General features: G+C 30.0%; 11 protein-coding genes across 11 annotated transcripts; 8 read left to right on the top strand and 3 right to left on the bottom strand.

Moving 5' to 3' along the window:
• Positions 1–11: 11 nt before the first annotated feature.
• On the bottom strand, positions 12–2,042 carry cubi_00603 (DnaJ domain-containing protein; the record flags this gene model as incomplete). Its single annotated transcript, XM_029017617.1, has 1 exon — positions 12–2,042. One exon carries the CDS (start codon positions 2,040–2,042, stop codon positions 12–14), a length of 2,031 nt encoding a protein of 676 aa, XP_028873415.1.
• A 176-nt stretch (positions 2,043–2,218) lies between these two features.
• Positions 2,219–3,050, bottom strand: cubi_00602 (RER1 domain-containing protein; the record flags this gene model as incomplete). Its single annotated transcript, XM_029017616.1, has 4 exons — positions 2,219–2,353; positions 2,407–2,705; positions 2,834–2,986; positions 3,035–3,050. 4 exons carry the CDS (start codon positions 3,048–3,050, stop codon positions 2,219–2,221), a joined length of 603 nt encoding a protein of 200 aa, XP_028873414.1.
• Positions 3,051–3,386: 336 nt separating this feature from the next.
• On the top strand, positions 3,387–4,769 carry cubi_00601 (uncharacterized protein; the record flags this gene model as incomplete). The annotated part of the gene is made up of 1 exon (XM_029017615.1): positions 3,387–4,769. One exon carries the CDS (start codon positions 3,387–3,389, stop codon positions 4,767–4,769), a length of 1,383 nt encoding a protein of 460 aa, XP_028873413.1.
• A 181-nt stretch (positions 4,770–4,950) lies between these two features.
• Positions 4,951–7,473, top strand: cubi_00600 (uncharacterized protein; the record flags this gene model as incomplete). The annotated part of the gene is made up of 1 exon (XM_029017614.1): positions 4,951–7,473. One exon carries the CDS (start codon positions 4,951–4,953, stop codon positions 7,471–7,473), a length of 2,523 nt encoding a protein of 840 aa, XP_028873412.1.
• A 39-nt stretch (positions 7,474–7,512) lies between these two features.
• Positions 7,513–8,382, bottom strand: cubi_00599 (uncharacterized protein; the record flags this gene model as incomplete). The annotated part of the gene is made up of 1 exon (XM_029017613.1): positions 7,513–8,382. One exon carries the CDS (start codon positions 8,380–8,382, stop codon positions 7,513–7,515), a length of 870 nt encoding a protein of 289 aa, XP_028873411.1.
• Positions 8,383–8,795: 413 nt separating this feature from the next.
• On the top strand, positions 8,796–10,007 carry cubi_00598 (proteasome regulatory subunit RPN7; the record flags this gene model as incomplete). The annotated part of the gene is made up of 1 exon (XM_029017612.1): positions 8,796–10,007. One exon carries the CDS (start codon positions 8,796–8,798, stop codon positions 10,005–10,007), a length of 1,212 nt encoding a protein of 403 aa, XP_028873410.1.
• Positions 10,008–10,355: 348 nt separating this feature from the next.
• cubi_00597 (60s ribosomal protein L37) lies at positions 10,356–10,646 on the top strand (the record flags this gene model as incomplete). The annotated part of the gene is made up of 1 exon (XM_029017611.1): positions 10,356–10,646. The coding sequence occupies one exon, from the start codon at positions 10,356–10,358 to the stop codon at positions 10,644–10,646; it is 291 nt and encodes a 96-aa protein (XP_028873409.1).
• A 549-nt stretch (positions 10,647–11,195) lies between these two features.
• Positions 11,196–12,407, top strand: cubi_00596 (DHHC family palmitoyl transferase; the record flags this gene model as incomplete). Its single annotated transcript, XM_029017610.1, has 1 exon — positions 11,196–12,407. One exon carries the CDS (start codon positions 11,196–11,198, stop codon positions 12,405–12,407), a length of 1,212 nt encoding a protein of 403 aa, XP_028873408.1.
• Positions 12,408–12,572: 165 nt separating this feature from the next.
• Positions 12,573–12,923, top strand: cubi_00595 (uncharacterized protein; the record flags this gene model as incomplete). Its single annotated transcript, XM_029017609.1, has 1 exon — positions 12,573–12,923. The coding sequence occupies one exon, from the start codon at positions 12,573–12,575 to the stop codon at positions 12,921–12,923; it is 351 nt and encodes a 116-aa protein (XP_028873407.1).
• A 214-nt stretch (positions 12,924–13,137) lies between these two features.
• On the top strand, positions 13,138–14,829 carry cubi_00594 (YjeQ GTPase; the record flags this gene model as incomplete). Its single annotated transcript, XM_029017608.1, has 1 exon — positions 13,138–14,829. One exon carries the CDS (start codon positions 13,138–13,140, stop codon positions 14,827–14,829), a length of 1,692 nt encoding a protein of 563 aa, XP_028873406.1.
• A 144-nt stretch (positions 14,830–14,973) lies between these two features.
• On the top strand, positions 14,974–17,847 carry cubi_00593 (uncharacterized protein; the record flags this gene model as incomplete). Its single annotated transcript, XM_029017607.1, has 1 exon — positions 14,974–17,847. One exon carries the CDS (start codon positions 14,974–14,976, stop codon positions 17,845–17,847), a length of 2,874 nt encoding a protein of 957 aa, XP_028873405.1.
• Between the last annotated feature and the right edge of the window lie 55 nt (positions 17,848–17,902).

The following is a 17,902-nucleotide window of genomic DNA, read 5'->3' as shown; positions in this document are numbered from 1 at the left end:
TTTTAAAAGTATTACTTTTGCTTTTTCAATATTCGTTCTCTTATAAGTTTGTATCTGGTAAAACATTGCAATGGATCTTTCCCTGGAATACAAGAAGAAATTAATTCCCATCTTTTATTAGAAGGTAAAGAAGAGGGATACTGTTTTAATGCTTTCTCCAACAAGCATTGCTGATCTCTAGTCCAAGGGTCAATTACTTTGCTGGGATTAACATCATTCGTAATTTCGTTAATAATTGAGGCATCTGCGCAATCCCTGATGTCGGGAGTGTTGCCAAATTTTTTCAAAACGCCTTTGTTGGACTGAATAAATGTTTCAAATGCTGACTCTTCTTTAACTTCATTAGAAAGTTTTGCTAGTTTTTCAGACTCAGATAGCTCCTTAACCTTTGTTAATATTTGTTCCTTTGTTTTTGTATTTTTAAGGTATTCTGAAATCATATCCCACCTATTTTTGTAACCACCTGGATACTTTTGGAGAGCTTTTGCAAGTAAACTCATTTCAGAAACCGTCCATTCAGAAGAAAAATGCTCAGTACACATTTCTTCATAATTTTCAGCAAAATTAACAATATTATTTCTATCAGTTGTAATTTCGGGTTCCGAAGGTTTATCCGAGTTTAAATTGTTTACGTTCAAGATCTTAACAGTAAAAATAAAGTACAACTTTTTTAAATAATCATCACTACAATTCTCACCAACCAATTGAATCCATTTATTCAAAAAATCGTCTAATTGTTCAAGTTGAAAATGATCTAATTTAAGAAACCATTCTTCCCATTGTCTAAAATTAATTTTCTCAACAGAATATATTTTAGTTAGTTGGTATGAATGAATACTTTTTAGAAAATCACTATCCCAACTAAAGTATTCTTTAATAGCTTCCATATAATCTGAAAAATCATCCTTTTGATATTTATCAAAAAAAGTACTTAGATCGGAGATCTTCCTCATATTATTCCTTATTGAAACTCTTAATGATTTAATTGCTATTTTTAACTCAAATGCCTTCTTTTTCGACTTTTCATTCATTTGACGTTTTTTCTCTTCTTCAATTTCCTTCTCCTCCAATTTTTTACGTTTTTCCTCTTCCTTTCTCTTGTTAAGATTTTCGTAGTGTCGTTTAATCCTTGGGTCACTTTTATATGCAAGATCAACAAGCTTATTGATTCTTAAAATTTCGTTTCTAATATATTTAGAGCGAATTTTAAAATTTTGTCGTTCCATCCATCTTTTTTCCTCTCGGCATTCTGCATGATTTAACTCATGTTCATCATGGATAGTAAAATCTCTATTTGACTGAAATCTGCGCCAAAATTCGTAGAAAGTTTCAATTACTTCGATTTTATCATCATTGTTTCCTATTTCAGGTACGGGCTTTATTTTTGACCATCGTGAATTTCTGTGAAAAATCGGTGAAAAAAAGTTTTTAAACTCTTGAAAATTGTTATTTTCATTAATATAAATACTTGGTACCGACTCGTCAAATGGTAACGCAGAATCATATGTGTGTCTCAAATTCTTATCGCTTAATATTTCATATGCTTCCTGAATTTTGAGAAATTCTTCAGACCTTGCGTCAGAACAGTTTTCTTTATTTTTATCAGGATGATGTGAAAGCACAAGCTTTCTGTATGCCTGTTTAATTTCTTTATCACCAACATTTTCATCCAACCCTAATTTCTCATAAAGAGTTTCTTTTTCTTCGGCCAGTTCTTTCAGTCGCGCTAATGACAAAACACCTTTGTTAAGTTTATTACCTGAATTCTTTCTAGAAACTTTTTTTGATTTCTTTTTGCCTTCATCTTCACAATAACTATAATTGATGGGAATTGAGTCTTCATGCCTAATATTCTCCTTTAAACAATTAATTTTATTTAATTCTCTTCTCTCATATTTACAAAAAAATGCTTCACCAACTGGTTCTATTTTTTTTTTAAATGCAAATTCTGCGACACTACTTTCAATTACTGGGCCGGAGATTAACTCTTCATATATTCCAACAGGAATAGGAGGAAGAGCAAATACTATCGATTTGTCCATTACGTAAAATAACAACCCAAATAAATATTATTTACGAATAATCTTATAGACAGTTCATCTAGAAAGTTTAACGGTTATGACTATAAAATTTACTAATTGGCGCATATTCTCCTTAAGTAATTGGTGCAAAATTTGAAAATCGAAAAAAATAAGTAAAGATAGCATTAATTGATATATTACTTATCGCCTATTAAAGTCAAACCTATTCCTCCTAGGCTTGTTTTTTTATTTGTTGGCAATTTACCCTTTGTAATATCTCCATATGTTTGTTTCCCCCATGAAAAAGGAACATAACGATATTTTATCATGTGCTAAAAATGTTAATTTCTATTTTAAAGTACAGTATTAATATATTCTTGCTTACCTGAATTTGTTGTCTCATCGTTAATATGAAAAGAAAAATGAAGTAGATTAGAAGTATTGGCCAGAAAACGGGTAAGTCGAATACTTCAAAGAATGTTAAAAATATTGAAACTATAGTCGCTTTGGCTGCAGATATCCAAAATTTAAATTCTGGGAGCCTCCTCTCAAATGGTCTGAACTCCTGAGTATCATGTATTGGAAGAACCATACCTTCCTCTTCGGGGTCAATTTGCGGAGACAAAAACCCAATGAATAAATTTAATAAATAAATTGAAAGCCCATAAGTAACTATAAAAAAACCTATAAATAATGTAATTAAATAAATTTGCCGATTAAATTATGGAGTATAGTTTAACCAAGTATATTTTGTTAATTAAACCAAAGTTCTCTTAAGGCTACTTCGTTGAACTGACATTAGGCGAACATACCTTGATGATAATAAACTCTACACGCAAAAATAATAATTAGAATGAGTAACCCCAGCCATCTTGATTTGGGGTAGACCGTGGTCTTCTCAATATATGCATTGAAGAGTCTTAAATAGGGATTATTTGTTGTAGTAAAGGCAACATCACTACAATCTAAAGATAATTAATTTAAAAAATATTGCTATGGTGAGTTAAACTTACCTTCACTTTGCATCATCTTGATAGATTAGTAGAATTCACCGTAATTATTATTTATAATATAAAATTCAAGTAATCTTTCATATGTTTTTTCAGAAAAATTCATTATTATTGAGAGGGACAATTTTTTGGAGCCAATTTTTTGCGAGGGAAATTTTAGGCGAATTTGTAAGAAACAACTTTTGTATATTTGAAAATATTCTGAATTTTCAAATAATCAGAGATGTTAAATGTAAACAATAGAACTTCTGAAGACTTAAGCTGTTTAAACATAATACAGATTTAGATATCCTATGTACTTAAGCTTTTATTATTTATTAGTCAAAAGTAATTAAGATCCCATAAAGACAGTCATATGGAAGGGATACAAATTCCTGAAATATATATTAACTCTGATATGATTTTATCTTTTGATGAAGAGGCATGTAATTGGAATGAGGCATCCGACAATACAAACAATTCTCCAAAGACTCTGAATACAAATGCTCAAAATACTAGTAACAAGCTAAATGTAAATGTGAATGTAAACGTAAATGGGAATGTGAATTACAGTCATAGTAGTTCTAAGTGCAGCTTTAATACAAACAACGTTTCAGAAGAAGTAAGTACTACGGAATACAATTCTAAATCTCCAGAAATCTTTAAAGGTAATACGAATAAGAAAATATCAGAGTCGATTCCATTTTCTCGGGAAGAAATCCAAAAACCAATTATAATAGACTGTTTGTTAAAAGATCAAAATCAATTCAAAACTGAGAATCAATATGTGGAAAATTCACAAAGCTCCAATTTATTGTCGTTTATGGAAGGTAATTTATCAGAAAAGGGTAATTCTGACAAACTCATATCGGTCGATAAAGAGAGTAATATTGCAAGGAGGCGTAGAGGAGATCCAAAGCTTTGTTGGAGATGTCACAAACGTGATGCAACTCCACATATGAGATCATGTGAACCTTGCAGAGTCGCAGATAGGCAAAGATGGTCTAGAAGGAGGAACTTGTCAAAAATTATTTCAGGTAAAAGTGGGATTAATACGAATCCCGATAGCGGTATTGGCTATTTTAATAGCCAACTAAAAGATGATTCATCCATTTCTCTTGGCTCAGATAATTTGAAACTTGATGCATTTCATAGTGGATATATCCAAAGCGGCGTACAATTAAAATGTGACAACCAATATATTACTGGGGCGCAGGATCACATTCGAACTTTGAGTTCAGGAATTTCTCATTCTAATAGCTCAATACCGATTTCAAGTATTTCGCTTGCATATCCTTTTAAAATGGATCAATGGCGTGACCAACAACAGTTCACATCATTAAGAGAAAATAGAACTCATCCATGCGCAGAAATATCGCAAAACCTTTCTTACATCACAATTTCCTATTTTCCATCTTCATTTAGTGGTCTAACAACGCTGCCTGTTAGTGCAAAGTTTGCCTCTGATGGGTCAATGAATGGATTGGAGACTCTCCCATCTGTAGTTTTATCGTTTATTGTTGATAAATGTAATGAGCAGCTACTTCAAAGACAATTGGTAAGGCAAAATCATCAGAACTTAGTATCTAGCAACCCACCGTGCAATTCCCAAGTTGAATCAGGACTTGGAAATATTCTAATAAATAGTTCAGAGGTTAACAAAAGTATTATTAATGGAACTGGTGGCCTCGGCCAATTCCATAATTTCCACTGTACGAATATTCACAGTAATACATTAGATTCTAGATTCTACTGTTGAATTTTCAAATATTTCATTATTGGTGTCTAGGCTTTTAATGAATATAGTTTTGAGTTTACATGCAAATCATTTTTTTTGTTTATATAGAAAATTTCCCTTCCTTCTAGGCGGTATGCCACGATTCAACTATAGAAACGTGAAATTAATCAAAATGACGCTTCCACAAAGCTGAAATCGTACAATGAAAAGCGATTTTCCAATATCCCTTCTTTTAGTAAATTATAAGGACTTTGTTAGTAATTTTTTGGATATTCCCAGCTGGGGAAGATTAAAACCGGACAAAGTTAAAAGATACATAGAGAACAAAATTAGTATTATACAAAAAAAAATACTGTTAAATGGGGAAACAAATTATTGGAAGTACGAGCAGTCTTTGTGCATTCTTCTTCGTTTATCAACATGTCTAAATCCTTATTCAGATATTCGAGAGTCAATTTCTAATAGTTGGCAGCATATTATCAATGATTTGAATAATACATGGTCATCTAACTTAAGAAGTGATGAGAATTCCAATAAAATATCAGCAGAAAATAATGAAGTATTTTTTTACACAAAAATTAAAGATATACATCCGGATTTATTATTTAGCATTACTTTGGGTGGGAGCAATATTTCAATTAAAGAAGCAATAAAAATATTTACATCAAATACCAACGAAAATAATCAATATTGCCTTCCTTGTGGAAGGTTCATTTCTCCAGAATATTTAGTTCCTGGTACTCCTGGGTTTTTTTCTAATGATAAGCTCAATTCAAATGAAAACGAATTTTTTTGGAAGGAGGTTTTTAATACATTTCACGGGAGAATTCCATCTATATTTAGAATTGTTTATATATTTCCTGAATATGCTAAAGCATTACTTAAATCCTATAAAATAAATATGGAGGATCAGAATTATGGAGTTCTGCCACTTTATTACCGTCACTTTATTGGGATATTATGTTCATCCTTATACGACAACGATTATATTATCAAATTAGAGATGCAAATGTATATATTTAATAATGGTCCAATTGAATGGCTAGAAAACCCATCAGAAGTTCTTCCAATTAAATTTTTCGCACTTTTCGAATTTCTAAAATGTATTACTTTTGAACCAGCATATGTTTCTAATGAACTTATGAATCGTCTAATAGGAGAAATTTCAGATACTCAAGTCTGGACAATAACAGAGCTATGCCATATACTTTGTATTGTTACAACAATACAATCGATATCGCAATTATCATGTTCATTTGGAATAACATCTATGGATCATTGGGATCTTGGCCCAGATCCATTGGAAGGAACCAATTGTGATGGAAATACATGCTACAAACCAAGTCCATCGACAATGAAAGATTGCTTTGAATATCGAAAAGTAATTTTATCAAATTCTATTCACGAAAATCCGAATCTAGATTCTTTGACAACATCATACTATAAAGAAATTTTATCGGAATATATTGATGTTGAAAAAGAAGAAAGAAATTTTACTTTTCGTGCAAAAAATAATTTAACATCGAGTGCAAACACAAACATTTCAATATCGAAATTAAGTTTTTTAAAGCTTCCAAGTTTCAATTTCAGTGAGATTTGTAACTCTAAGATATTTCCACGAATACTTTCCTTTATAAATTTTAGATTTATGGTAAATAACTCGAACGGTAATTTGAACTCAAATTGTATTATATCAAAAAGAAAAACGATGAGAAAAGGGAAAGATGATTACTCCAATTCGGAGGAAATGCCCTTTTTTTCAGATAAACAAATAGGATTGAATGACTCTTTGGAAGATTTTTCTCTAAATAATACTAACCTTAACAATAACGAAATAGACCTGAGCAATGGGTATCTCCCCAGGCAAAAATACAAAGGGGAAATTTCAACTTTACTTAGAATAAAAGATTTACTTAGCCATTTTCCACCGCATGGCGACATTTTAGGTATTAGCAAAGATGAAATTTCTCTATTCAGATCAAACTCAGACAAACACAAAGCTGATAGAGTTCTTCTTTCCTCCGTAATGAATTCTAAACCAAAATTGCAGTTTAATTCTCTATCTGTAAGATTTAAACATTTAAGCAATAACTATACAGTAGAAGATCAAAACTTAATTTTAACTAAACTAGAAGCCAATAAAAAAATGAATATTCAGGATTGTGAAAACATTTTTGAATTAAAAAAAAACAAAAAAGAATCGATGAAAAAGGGATGTTTTGCTGATAAAAGTGCACACTTTATGAGTATGCTTAATAGTTTTTCAATTCAAATGCTTGAATATGAATTCTATTCCGAAACAGCCTGGTCTATATTATCGATTTATTCTGGGGAGTGCTCAAAGTGTATAAAAGACGAATTAGACACTCTTTTATATAGCTGTAATAAAAGTATCACAACAATATGTGGCATATACAAAGTTCCTACGACAAACCCGATCAGATCTTCAATATGGAGTTACGTATTTAAATTGTGCGGAATTGTTAAGTTCGAAATGACGGAATTGGTTCACAACAGCTTCCTACCCCTTGAACTAAAAGTTTTACTTAAAAAAACCATACGATCTCCTCAGAGAATTTTACGCTCAGATTTCGAAAGATGTAGAATAGTTTTTTCATATACAGAACTGATTTATTATTTAATTGTTGTATGCAAGGCAAAACAAGCAGTCACTATAATCTGTTCAATACAATCATTATCAAATATTTTGAAGAATGCTCAGTAAGTGTCAAAGGTGATTCATATTTAGTAAGAAACAAATATTCTAAATTCTCCTATTTAATAATAAGTTATAAATCTTTTCTATTTGTGAATTAAACTTGAGAATATAATCGTTTATTTCGTTAGGTGTCGCGTAATTTAACTCCTCAATCTTGGTCAACGTTTTAAGCGATTCAAAAATTTTAGGATATTTTGCAAGGAATTCTAGTGCAGTTTCGTCAAACCGTTCATCCGTTGAATTAGATTTATCTAGAATAAGATTAATGCACATTCCCAATGACTTTTCAGAACTTTCAATATTAATGTCGATGTTTTTATTGGAGCTACTTAACAATTCTTGAATTCTGAAAGATAAATAGTTCAGAATGTATTCCAATATGTTGATTATATCTGAAGTCGAGCTACTCTTTGAAAAGTTTTGAATAGCGTCTATAGACTTTGAATATATAACATCAATTTCGTTTTTGATGTTTTCTATTACAGAGAGGTTGCTAATTTGTTGTTTACAACTCTGAATTAAATTGCACTTGGAGTCATTATGTTCAATAATAGAGCTGCTATTGAGTATTTTTCCGTTATTGCCAAAAATAATGTTAGATTTTTTCCTCTTTAATGCCATTATAGTATCAAAAGACAATGGTCCATCAAATATGTATTTAATGTTATTCTCAACTACAGTCGGTCTGAGTCTTTTCTGTTCGTTTGCAGAATGAGATAATTGGTTTGATTCAACTGAATTATTGTGGTTCCATACTGATATATGCCTAATGTCATGTTTTTTCGTATTAAATACATTTTCTGACTCTAAGGCAGTGTTTTCAATATTTATTTGATTGTTTGAGTCTTTCTTTCTCTTTGCATGCCACCTCCTTACGGCATCTTTAAGATTATCAGAATAAGTTGTTTTATTCATTTTCCAAAATTTTTTATTATGAAATAATTTTTGCTCGAGATCTAGGAATTGATGGACTTGAATTTCTCGATGAAAAGGTTTCCAATGTCAGAATAATCTCCGCTTGATTAGTAAATACAAAGTATATCATTATATGTCAAAGTATGATTTAAAAAACACCTTTAATTACATGAATTCACCTATAAATCAGTTAATTGCATTTAGAGCGAATTTATCTTTTCTTTTAATCTAGCTAAGAAAATATGCTCATTTTTTTATTTAGGGTAAAACAGAAAACCAAATAATGGCCGCCTTCTGTGCTGCTAAATAATCCATTTTGGGGGGTATGATTAGTTTATGTATTCGTGATTATAAATAAATAAAAGTGTTAGACCATCCTGCAGGATTGCATGCCAACATTTTAAAAAACTAACATGAACATTGGCAACGAGTCAAAACAAGTGTTGGATTTATCTATGAACCCTGAGGAATTATTGCAAACAGTTCCTGATTTAAAACTCTCAGAAAGTATTTTCTTACTTGATTCTAAACATTGCAAATTAGAAGAAAAGGAATCAATAAGAAATGAAATTCTTTCATGTATTGAAAGAAATAGTATGGCCCCACTATTCAAAATTCTTACTAAGGATATTAAAATAGTGGATTATGACAAGAAATTTGTGGAAGAGCTAATGGAAAGTAATAACAGTGAACTAAATCTGATCGATAAAAAAATCAAAGACGCAAAAGAAAATTATGGTGATGTGGAAGTACGAAACTGCCACTACAACAAATTAGTGTTTTATTCTAGAATTGGTGCTAAAGAAAAGAGTTTACAGGAATTAGAAATTGCCATTGAGAGAACTGTGGGTGGGTTTAAGCTAGAATTAGTTTTTCTTGGAATTAGAATTGGTTTGTTTTGGAACGATTTGAACCTTGTTAGCAAGTACATTAAGATAGCGCAGGATATTTTAAAAACTACCAGTGACTGGGAAAGAAAAAACAGATTTAAAGTTTATCAAGCATTGTTCTATCTTATAACTAGGAATTTTTCTACTGCATCAGAACTATTTTTGGACTCAATAACTACATTTACAGCTGTTGAACTGATTTCATTTGATCGTCTAATACTTTACACAATAGTTTCATCGATCATCTCTATTGATAGAAAAACTATCAAATCAAAGTTGCTAACTAGCCCAGATATTTTAAAAGTTGCATTACAGCCGGACAATAAATTCCTACTTGAATTTATCGAGGGTTTCTATAATGGGGAGTATCGGCAGTTTTTCAAAAGGTTAATAAATATCATTCATATACTGCAAAGAGACTATTATTTAAATCGCCACCACAAGTATTACTTAAGAGCAGTCCGGGCCAAAACCTACATGCAATATTTGGATCCATATGAATCAGTCTCAATTTTAAGTATGGCGGAATCATTTGGTGTTACCCAGAGATTCCTCGAAAAAGATATTGTAACCTTTATATCTTCTTCGAAACTCCCATGCACAATAGACAAGGTTAAGCAAGTAATTATCTGCAATAGAGAAGACAAGAAAATGAGTCAATATAACGAACTTGTAAAAAAAGGTGACTTATTGCTAAATAGATTACAAAGACTTTCGCGCATTATTCAAGTTTAGGTAGTTAAAATAATTATTAATTTTTTACAACTTGCTTCCCCCGCCTAGGAGACGCGTGCAATCATTTTCTGAGTATTAAAGGCCAAATAAATAGTGATTGGCCAGCTTTGCATTGTCTTGTCTATTATTAATTACCAAAGTGGTGGTTATAAAAGAAAATTAATGGCGCAGTATAGTAAAATATTACGTTAACATTCAATCGTCTTCGCTGCTAATAGACGCAACTTTGTTATTAAAGGCAGTTTTCTTTGCTTATTCATAAAGTCGAACAAAAGTGATATCTGTCTAAAACCTCCTCATTTTTAAGAGCAAGACTGCAATATATCGAGTTAAAGTAGTTAGTGAATCATGGGTAAAGCAGGAAAAGGTACAGGTAGTCGTGGTAAGCACCACGGTAAGACTCATTTCCTATGCCGTCGTTGCGGCCAGAGATCCTATATGGTTCAGAAGAAGCGATGTGCTTCTTGCGGCTATCCATCAGCAAAGATGAGGTCATATAACTGGGGTCAGAAAGCAAAGAGACGTAGAACAACTGGAACTGGTAGAATGAGACACCTTAAGACCATGGCTAGACGTTTCAAAAATGGATTTAGAGAAGGAACTATGGCAAAGCCATTGAATGTGAAAGTTCACAAATAACTTAGTCTTTGGCAAATGTTAAGCTACTGAAGCCCTATTCAACTCCAAGAATTAATGAGATGACTTTCGATTACTTATTTTCCCGAAGGCTTTCGAAATTAGACTCTATTATTTCAACCTAGACAAAATTTCTAAGGCCACTCGAGAGTTGTATATATATTCTACTTATTAATAACTTGTGGATCTTTGTTACAAAGTGTGTATTTTGAACTTTGATTTACTAGAGCTTTGCGATACACATTGGCACGGATTTCCATGCTTGGATCTTCATTTGAAATAGAATATTGACTTATTCACCTTAGGTATTTTAATCATTCTTTATTTTTCCGTCTTTTTGATGGGTACATAACGTTTTTTCTTTGTATTTGTTTTCTTTGTTTGACAAAGTATTAGTCGTAGGTGGCGCTAAGTGCAAGGTAGTTTGTTTTTTGCTTAGGGCGGTCATATGTACTTGAAAGTGAATTGTTCAAGTTCTTAGTTGGAATTTGATTCTTAAAGACTCCGAAACAGTTTTCTAAACTACTTTATGGAGAAAATTATAATGGAATAATGAATGTTTTCCCTAGACCATATTGGTTTGTTTACGATATTTGTGGGATATTATGTATGACCCTTACAGAGCTCCTACTATTATATTCAACACTGGTATTGAACATCTTTTTCATTAAAAAATTATTTCATTCAGGAGAATATATTTTATTTATATTTAATTTAATATGTTGCAACTTTCTGTATATAATTTGTTCATTTTGCCATCTATCCTGTAGCACAACTGATCCCGGAGTGATACCAAACAATACTGATAAGGGTGAAATTCTATTACCAATTGAGCTTCAGACCCAAACAATTTCTATTCGTTCATGCGCAAAATGTAATAATCTAAAGCCTCCAAGGACACATCATTGTTCAGTTTGCAAAAGGTGTATATTTAAAATGGACCATCACTGTCCCTGGATTAATAACTGTGTTGGAATAAATAATCAGAAACATTTTTTGTTATTTTTGGCATATGTATTCTTTTTTTGTGTTTATTCACTAATACTCATTTGTTTTCGTTTTTATAGATGTATATCATACCCTGTACCTAATTCAAGCGATATTGATTCTTTTATAGGCGATCAATTTTTAAAATCTAGTGCTGAATTATTAAATAACAACCTAGGAACCAACGAGATACTCTACCATGACTGTAATGTCACCCCGATATCATTCATATTTGGTTTCAGTGTAATTGTCGAAAGCTTGATATTTGGAATCTTTTGTATGGCGATGTTTGTTGATCAAGTTATTTGCATTGTTAATAATACAACTGGAATAGAACATTTGAAACAAGAATATTTGTACAGTAAAAAGAAAAGTGTGTATTCTCTATTTATTCAGGTTTTTGGTTCTAAGTTTTCATGGAGGTGGTTTTTACCTACGATGACGAGACCGCCATTTACGACTAATAGCTTTGATATATCCAGATTTCTTGATTTTGAGCTTGGAGACTTTATGATTGATCCTGAATGTGGGTTTGATTGTGATCAATCAAGACAGGGCATTATACAAAGTAGTGATAGTTTAATTTTAATCAGAAGAATGAAATCAAATAGATTAAGTTGTTGTTTCTTTTGCGAAGGGATTGACTCAACAAACATGTCAATTCCTAATGTTTCAGAAGACTTTTCTATATTTGAAAGTGATATTAGGAAAATAGGTGACGCAAAACATGATAATATTAGAGAAATTTTAATGGATGATTTACAAAGACAAACATAGCTATAAAGAATGGTAATTAAAAATAATTTATTAAAAATGCTAGATTATGCTATTAAATTTTAATAAAAGTATTTAAATATATTTTTAGTACGTAAATTTTTTTTTTCTTTGCATGCAGCCTGCAGCACTTTTTTTATATTATTGTTTAAATAAATTTGTAAACCTATGGGGAATGGAAAATCAAAAGGGAATTGTCCCAAAGAAATTAATTCTGAAATTGAAAATAACAAAAGCAAGATTAAACCAAATATTTCGGTAAGCTCGAAAAATTCTGTAAAAAAAAATTCAAGTATTAGAAAAAACAGCTCATCAGAATCGGAAGAGTTCAGCAATAACGAAAGCTTCAGCTTGATAGTAAAACACAAAACTCAAAATTCCAATATGAAAAAAAGGTTAATTAATCCAAATAATAATTCAAAAAGTGGAAATAACGAACTAGATTGGGACACAATTATTAGGAATATTGATACAGATGTAATAGAAGGAATGGTAATCATTGAAGATTCAAATGAGTAAACGTTATTTATTACATTTTGTAACTTTTTGTTTTATATTTTATAGAAATTAATAATTCCATCTTTTTTGATGATGTTATCGTTTTCTATTCGAAATCATATTTGTATTTATAGGCGCTTTTGAAGGAAAAAAAAAAAAAAGTTAACAGTTGAAAGCGGTCATGTTTGACTCAAAGATTAAATAATTTAACAATTGATATTGGATTAATTTCAAAATGTCGAAAAAAAGTAAAAGATTAAGTTCTGGTATTGAACGTATAAAAACCATACGGTCCTTGAAAAATTCAAAGAACAGGGCTGCAATTTCAAAAAGTTCAGCATCAACAAATCCAGATAGAAAATTAAGAGAAAACAAGAAGAATGGTTTTTATAGAACTAAAAATACAATTAACAGGCTAAATATGTACAATGAAAAAGGGAAACTAGCAAGCAATGACAGACCTTCGGGAACTATGGTCAGAGTTGAGCCAGATAGAAAGTGGTTTGGAAATACAAGAGTAATTACTCAGAATAAATTGGAAACGTTTCGCGAAGAAGTTTCTAAGGCATCATCAGATCCTTTTTCTGTTGTATTAAAAAGATCTAAACTTCCAAATTCTCTTTTAGACAATAATGATAATCATTTGGAAAGATCTATTCATGAAAAAGTTAACTTATTAAATATTGAACCATATAATCGAACTTTTGGTCAAGGGCATAAAAGAAGAAAGAAACCTAAAATTGTTTTCCAATTCGATAACTTGAGTGATTTAGCTAATAAAATTGAAAAAACTCATAATAATTACAGTCAAGAGCAGTCCAATAGTTCTGAATACAATGATTTCCATCATGATAAAACCGAAGAAAAAAGGGAATTTAATGGATTCGAGTTAATAAATGATGATTCGGTATTGAAAAAAGGAACATCAAGGAGAATTTGGCAAGAATTATATAAGGTTATTGATAGCTCTGATATAATTATACATGTTTTGGATTCAAGAGATCCTGAAGGGACAAGATGTAAATATTTAGAGGAATACATTTCTAAAGAATGTAAGCACAAATATATTTTGTTTGTGTTGAACAAGGTTGACTTAATTCCTAAATGGGTAGTTAGTAAGTGGATCGCTCTCTTTGGATCTATAAGACCAACTATTGCATTTCATTCAAGCATTACAAATTCGTTTGGAAAAAGAACCTTATTTCATGTTTTAAGGCAATATGCATCTTTGTTGAGTGATAAAAAACATATTAGTGTTGGTTTTATTGGTTATCCAAATGTAGGGAAGTCTAGCATAATAAATACATTAAGAGGGAGTAAAGTTTGTAAAGTTGCCCCTATTGCAGGAGAAACAAAGATTTGGCAGTATATCCATTTAACGCATAGAATTTACCTAATTGATTGCCCAGGGATTGTTCCTCCTGAAAATGCTTCTAGTTATAATGTGGTATTGAGAGGAGCGGTTAGACCTGAAAAGCTCTCTGACCCATGTATATACATTAAACAACTATTGAATATCGTCAAAGAAAGGCATATAAAAGAAAAATACAATTTAAAAAACACAGATAATTGGAATAATTCTGACGAATTTTTGACTCTAGTCGGAAAAAGACTCGGAAAAGTTTTACGTGGAGGAGAAATTGACTTAATTACAACCGCAAAAATTATAATTAATGATTGGATTGTTGGAAAAATACCATACTTTATTCCACCTCCTCAAACATCTCTCGAAATTGTAACCCAAAAAAATGGTGATAAAGATCTTATCGATTTGAAGGCACAAGATATTGAGAGGATTAATGTCTGCAAAGAGTTTGAGTGCTATAATGAATATCCGAATGATTTAGAAAAGAAATCTTCAAGCCAAAAAATTATCTGCACCGAACAATTTAATAAATGGGATGACGTGATTTGCCAGTTTGACTAGTTGAATCCCGCTGCCCCCCAAAAGGTTACTTGAAAACCTTAAGAATTAAATTTATCATGTTAGATATATCTAAATTTTAGAATATTTATATTTTGAAAATAATAATTTATTTGTTTGTAACCATTCGCCTTAACTCTTAATAAGATGTTTTACTTTAGATTTACCTTCCTTTTAATGGCAACCTTATTCTCAAATTTTTTTGAAAGAACATATTCGACGAAAAGAATTAACAAGGTTGGAATTGACTCAATTTATTCTGTTATTGACTACTCAGAAAATAGCTTGTTCTTTTTTGAAAATGGAAGGGTAATTTCTATGAAAAAATCTACAATTCTAGGAAATATTCAAGAATATTCTCCCGAAGATCAACTTGTTGATTTTGTTAAAACAAAAGATAACTCATTTATTATGTTCATAAGTCAATTTAAAAACACAATAGCTTTGAGAAAAATAGAGGTAAATGACATTGGAAATATTTTACTTAATTGGGATTTAGAACTAGATATCTCTGTTTCAAAGTTAACAAGAAAGCTATTTTCTTTATCTGGTAAACTCTACTTAACAATAAATAATCGTTACTTTTTAATTGACGAGTCAAATGGTCGTATACTTGAACAATTTTCATTGAATACACACGAAATATTTTTACTTGTGTATATCGATGAGATGGATAAGCAATTAACAATTGTTTATAATGAATTGGAAAATGAAATACAAATTTACGATTTTAAACCACTTAGCAAGAAATTTAACAACCCCAGCTACAAAACAAAAATTGATCCCGAGAAAAAAATCTTGACTAATTCTGGAATAATAACAAATAATAGTGGATATCAATTCATAAATTTATTGTTTATAAATAATGAAAACAATTTAGGGTTGTTTATTTATAACTTCATTAAAAATGATAAAAAATACTTATATTCCAAGTTCAACCTTTCTTCTCTAAATTATAACGTAATTAGTTCAAGAATGGAAGAATTAATTTTAAAACAAACTAACTATGGCAAAATTGCTATCACATTAGCAAGTAGAAAGTATAATAAAGGATATCAAATTCTTCATGTATTTGAATCTAACTCGAGCTACATTCTTAAATCATTTTCCCCAATTAATGATGAAATTCAAAGTTCTAACGCAATGATTTTTCAAGATGAAGGAAATAATTCTAAACTCATTGTAATAATTGGTTATAATGACTTTACAAATAATTTAAGCATTACAACTGTATTTAATTATTTTTCGCCTATCACTGAAAATAAAATTTTTCGATATAATTTGAAAATTGAATATTTTAATAAAAACAATAAGATTACACATGGTTCAATTATTAAATTGATATATTCGGTTAATATGGGTTTACTATTACAATGGAATGACTCACTTTTAGCCTCAATTTCTTTAAACTGTGATGAGACATTAATGAAGTGCTATCAACCAAAAATAAATGATATATATGAAGGTGTAATTTCATCAAGCTCAGACCCCAATTATTTTAAAAATAACTTTTTGTTTTTTTTAAATGGAGAAAATTACATTTTAAATAATACTATTAATGAAAGTTCAAATTTTATTAAGGCGACAAATTTGTATGATTACTCATACCGTACTAAAATAAATTTAAGTAATATGTCAGTTGGTACAATTATGTTAACTGTAAACAAGTATCATTCGGTTTTCGCTTATAATATTGATAATCATCAGATATTATGGAGAAATGATTTATTAAGACAAAAAAAAAACATTAAGCTAGATAAGATCAAGTTATTTATTTTGAAAAAGATAATCCCTGAATTAATTGTTGTCGATCAATTCAGTATTTTAAAAATAGATATCTTTTCTGGGGAAACTATTTCATATGAAAGTTATTATGAGTCATCAAAGTTGATAGTTTCAGTTCCTCGTTTCGCATCTGCTGAACAAAAGAGAGATTCAATGTTAATATTATTAGATAAAGACAACAAAATATTAAAATTATTGAATTTACATAATAATAATACTAAAATTAAAGATCAAACATATTTTTATTTTACGAACGAATCCAATGCAATTAGGTGTTATAAAATTAATTCAGAACATAGTTCTGAATTACATTGGCAGTATATATTTGATTCTGATGAAACTATATCAGTTTATTCTATACCTGAATGCGATGAATGTAAGAGCTTTCCAGTGATTGTAAATGAAGAATACAATATTGTTAATAAGTTTGACTATCCATATTTTTTGGGTGTCGTTACGAGCAAAAAAAAAGTGTTTTTATTTAATTCAATTAATGGAAATTTGCTATATTCATCATTTTTACCTCGAGAATTTGAACCTCCATTTAAACTTCATATTTTCCAAAATATTGTTTTGATTACATCATATCATTCATATTATAAGATTCCAGCATTCGTTATTCTTGAACTATTCCAATTTATTAAAGAAGAAAAATATTCAGGTATTAAAATACTTGACAAGTTTATATTTCTGATTTCCCGTGAAAAAAATGTGAATGAATCTAGAATATATCCGGAAAGACCTATTCATATTCAAGAAACTTCTTTTCTATACAACTACGAACTACCAATAGATTATTCAATAATAAGCAGGACGGCCGAATCAATAACTTCCAAAATCATACTTTTTGGTAGCGAAAAAAACAATATAATAGAAGGTATTCCTGAAAAATTATTCACTACATTAAGGCCTGGCCGAAATAAAGTAAAAGACTATATTCTAAACAATAATCTTCCGATATATCAAACAATCCTGTCTGAAAGGATAAAATTTTCAACAAAATTTAATAACAAGAGAATATTTTCGTTTCCACATACTTACGAGTCAAAAAGTAAATTGGTTTCTATTGGATTTAATTCATTGGAAGTATTTGAACTTTGCCCAAATACTTTATTCGATCATTTACCAAATAATTTCAATTACTACAATATAATCAATACAGTATTCTCAATATCTGCAATTACAGTTATCGCAATTTACATTTCAAAAAAGAATCAATTAAAAAAATGGACTTAACAATTTCCCACTAATAATTTATATATATATTAATTGAGCGCTAATTAAATCTACA

This window comes from Cryptosporidium ubiquitum, assembly GCF_001865345.1.
Source record: "Cryptosporidium ubiquitum isolate 39726 chromosome Unknown contig_7, whole genome shotgun sequence".
Lineage (NCBI taxonomy): Eukaryota > Apicomplexa > Conoidasida > Eucoccidiorida > Cryptosporidiidae > Cryptosporidium > Cryptosporidium ubiquitum.
The sequence above is the reverse complement of the archived record's forward strand: the minus strand, read 5'-3'. Positions and strand labels throughout refer to the sequence as shown.